The sequence below is a fragment of the Triticum aestivum genome, chromosome 7A, assembly GCF_018294505.1.
Source record: "Triticum aestivum cultivar Chinese Spring chromosome 7A, IWGSC CS RefSeq v2.1, whole genome shotgun sequence".
NCBI classification, from domain to species: Eukaryota; Viridiplantae; Streptophyta; class Magnoliopsida; order Poales; family Poaceae; genus Triticum; species Triticum aestivum.
In genome coordinates this window covers 547,326,008-547,329,779 of record NC_057812.1, presented here as the reverse complement: position 1 = coordinate 547,329,779, position 3,772 = coordinate 547,326,008, and the positions used below count along the sequence as shown (strand labels likewise).

General features: G+C 48.3%; 1 protein-coding gene across 1 annotated transcript; it reads left to right on the top strand.

Annotated features, from left to right (window-relative positions):
* The first annotated feature begins 1,968 nt into the window (after nucleotides 1-1,968).
* Nucleotides 1,969-3,460, top strand: LOC123151911 (uncharacterized). The gene is made up of 2 exons (XM_044571544.1): nucleotides 1,969-2,345; nucleotides 2,432-3,460. The coding sequence occupies exons 1-2, from the start codon at nucleotides 1,989-1,991 to the stop codon at nucleotides 3,155-3,157; spliced, it is 1,083 nt and encodes a 360-aa protein (XP_044427479.1). The 5' UTR covers nucleotides 1,969-1,988; the 3' UTR covers nucleotides 3,158-3,460.
* The last annotated feature ends 312 nt before the right edge of the window (nucleotides 3,461-3,772 follow it).

The following is a 3,772-nucleotide window of genomic DNA, read 5'->3' as shown; positions in this document are numbered from 1 at the left end:
CAGTGGCTCAGGCTATTCTCACTTACACTATGAGCATTTTCAAGATGGGGGCTCGTTTCTATGATCAGTATGAAAAACTCATTAGAGATTTTTGGTGGGGCGATGAGCAAAATAAGTGGAAAGCACATTGGATGTCATGGGATAGAATGACTCGTACTAAATCGCAAGGCGGAATGGGGTTCCGTGACATGAGAATTTTCAACCAAGCTTTGTTGGCGAAGCAAGCATGGAGACTTGTTCAAAGGCCGGACAGTATGTGTGTAAGAGTTTTGAAGTCAAAGTATTATCCAAAAGGTAATATCATGGATATGGTCTTCCCCTCGGATGCATCTCCTGTTTGGCGAGGGATTGAACATGGGCTTGAGTTATTAAATAAGGGCATGATATGGAGAGTGGGAAATGGAAAAAGCATCCAGATTCATAGACATAATTGGATCCCTCGCCAAGAAGGGATGTCGATCATGTCCCTTAAGAATAGGAGCAGAATTCGTTGGGTCAACCAATTGATTATTCCAAACACAAATGAGTGGAATAGGCCTTTGATTCATAGTTTGTTCCATGAGTTTGATGCTCTAGAGATTTGCAAAATTAGGATACCATCAATTCCTGTTGATGATGTGCTAGCGTGGAATCATGAAAAGGATGGTAATTTTACGGTGAGAAGTGCGTACAATTTGGGGATGAACCTGAAAAATTCTACAGGCTGGGAAGAATCATCACATAGCCATGGCAATGGAAGAGTGTCTCTTTGGAACCTCATATGGAAAGCACACATCCCCCACAAGATCAGAATTTTTGCTTGGAGAACTGCTACTGATTCCTTACCAACAAAAGAAAACAAATTGAAGCGGACTTTGGAACACGATAGTATTTGCAATATTTGTGGTAGGGAGCCTGAGGATGCTTACCATGCTACTGTTCGCTGTACTAAAGCTAGAGCTATCAGAGAAGCTATGAGGAAAGTTTGGCCTTTGCCAAAAGAAGAATGCTTCGATCGTTCAGGACCCGATTGGTTGCTGATGTTACTTAGCCAATGTGATAACACCTCCAAAGAGAGAATCTTGTTGTTGTTATGGAGAGCCTGGTACTTACGTGATGATATAATGCATCATAAAGGTACTGCTTCCGTTGCCGAATCTGTCATCTTCTTGTCTAATTATTGGTACTGCCTTAACGGAGACATTAATTCTGCCCATGACTTGAAGGGCAAAACTCCTGTGGCTGCAATTCCTAGAGCGAAATCTGAAGTTAGTGCCCATGCTTCCAATTGGACCAGGGCCCCTGTTGGCGTTATGAAGGTAAATTTTGATGCATCTTTCATTGCTACTTCGAGTTTGGCAGCGGCTGGGGTCATTGCAAGAAACAGCGACGACGAGGTCTTGTTTAGTGCGGGCTGGACCCTCCCTAAGTGCAGTGATGACGAAGAGGCTGAAGGGCAGGCGATGCTTTTAGGCATGCAAACTTTGGAAAAAATATATGTTGGTCCGACGATATTCGAGACAGACTGTGCGACTGTTGTGGAGGCCCTCAATGCAAAGTCTGTGATCAGGCCAAGATGGTGGACTACTTATAACGATTCTTTGGAATTGTTGAAGAATTCCCCATCCTGGAGAGTGACAAAGATTGAAAGAGAGAGCAACGTGGCTGCACATAAACTTGCTGCTTACGCTAGATCTAATGGCAGTTTTTTTATGATGAGCAGTGTGCCATGTAGTATAACTGATGTAATCTTGAAAGATTGTACTCCCGATACAAGTAATATATAAAGCTCTCTTTTCTCTAAAAAAAAAGATGCTAGCCTAGTTTTTCACCAATTTTTTTATAAATGATGATATATCGGTTAAAAAAAACAGGGAACAAACGCATAGACAAGAGGTGTAAACGGGCCGGTCTAATAACGAAGCACCGCGGGCGATGTGGTGTTGTTACTCGCAGCAGGCGATGCATACCAGCGGCCTCCTTTCCGTGTGGTGGGATTGGGAACAACGATGCCTAGCAGAGACGCGCAGTTTTCTAAAGGAAAAAGAAAAGAAAACACAGAACGCGCACCGCGCTGCTGTTCTGGGGAATCCATGGAAGCGGCAACGGCGAGCTCGGTGGTAGGATCGAGGGCCGAGTTCGGGTCCCGCCTAGGGCTCGCGAGGCCTTGGCTCAGACCCAGCGGCGGCCGCGGCGGTCCTCACACCCCTCTCCCGTTTCGCCATCTGCCATGGCCGACCTCGCGCCTCGTCCGCAGCAGAGCAGTCCGGGCGCGGAGCGTCGTCGCCGCCGCAAATCCTCACCAGCAGCAGGCCGGAGTGGGAGGAGGAGAGGCGATGGAGCCCGAGAGGGGCAGCCCCCACGAGGTGATTGTTCTTCCTCCCCCTTCCCGTTACGATTTGTCCGTGACGGCGGCGAGCCCCATCCCTCACGCGGCGGATCTGTATCGCAGGTGAGGGAGGAGATTGCGAGGTGCTACGAGCTCGTCCGCCGCCTCGGCCGTGGCGCCGTCTACCTCGGCTCCTCCAGGGTGCCGGCCGCGCACCCCCACTACCGCCAGACCGCCCAGCTCGCGGCGGAGATAGCCAAGCTGCTGGACTGCACCACATGGACGGGCGCCGGCCCCGGCCTCATGGATGCTGCCACCCAGGGCGCCCTCGAGGCGGGCAAGCCGGTCGGCGGCTTCAGGATCGGCAAGGAGGCCGGTGAATGGACAGCCTCGAACTTCCACCCTTACCTGCCCTCGGAGACCTACCTCACCTGCAGGTTCTTCTCGGCAAGGAAGCATGGCTTAGTGGACGCTGTAGTGCGCAACAGCTCCGCGGACAAAACCGCCATCGTCGCATTGCCCGGCGGCATTGGGACGCTGGATGAGCTTTTTGAGATCATGGCGCTGATTCAGCTGGAGAGGATCGGATCGGCTCTACCGGTCCCGTTATTGCTGATGAATTATGACTCTTACTACTCCAAACTGCTGGAGTTTCTGAATGACTGCGAGGACTGGGGCACAGTTGCTCCTGGGGAAGTGGCATCGCTGTGGAAGATTTGCAGTGGGAACCACGAAGCCTTGGAGTACTTGGCACAGTTCTACGATGTGCCTACGGGGGAAAGGAATTATGGCATATCATCACCGCCGTCGAAGGTAGACAGGGTTCCTTTCTACACCGTCAGGAGATGACACAATCTCTTCTCAAGAATGTTCTCTCTTCTTTTTTCCCCTTTTGCAGAATGTCATCATTGCAATAATTCTCATTCTGTTATGGGAATGTCAGCAATAATTTTATGGACAGTATCGGTTTCTTTTGTTACATGTTTGAATTAGTAATGCAGGGATGCGTGCAACAACAAAAAGAGAGCCTCCTTTCCATTTTACAAGGATTAAGATTATACAGTATGAAGGAAATATGTACACTACTAACTACGAGTACTAAGCTTGATCAAATAATACAAGTGCCATCACTCTTTGGCCTCCTATTTTTCATTCACTTGTGTGTATCTATCAGATAGTGCCTTAGAAACTGTACCAAAGCAAAGCACATCTAAATATATGGAATAAGATGCACTCTATGAAGTCCCAAGTTCCCTTTCAGTTGCTTCAGCAGTCATTCAAACATTTGTTCATCTCTTCTTAGGTGTCATAGTTTGCATTGAAATGGACAGCCTTCTCACGTGATTTAATCAATCGGCTTTCCTAGTTTTAATCACCATGTAAGGTGCCTGTGCTATCATAACAGTAGAAGTCTGAAACAGGTTAACCCATGTTTGATCCTCTCTGCCAAGACGCCAGAATACT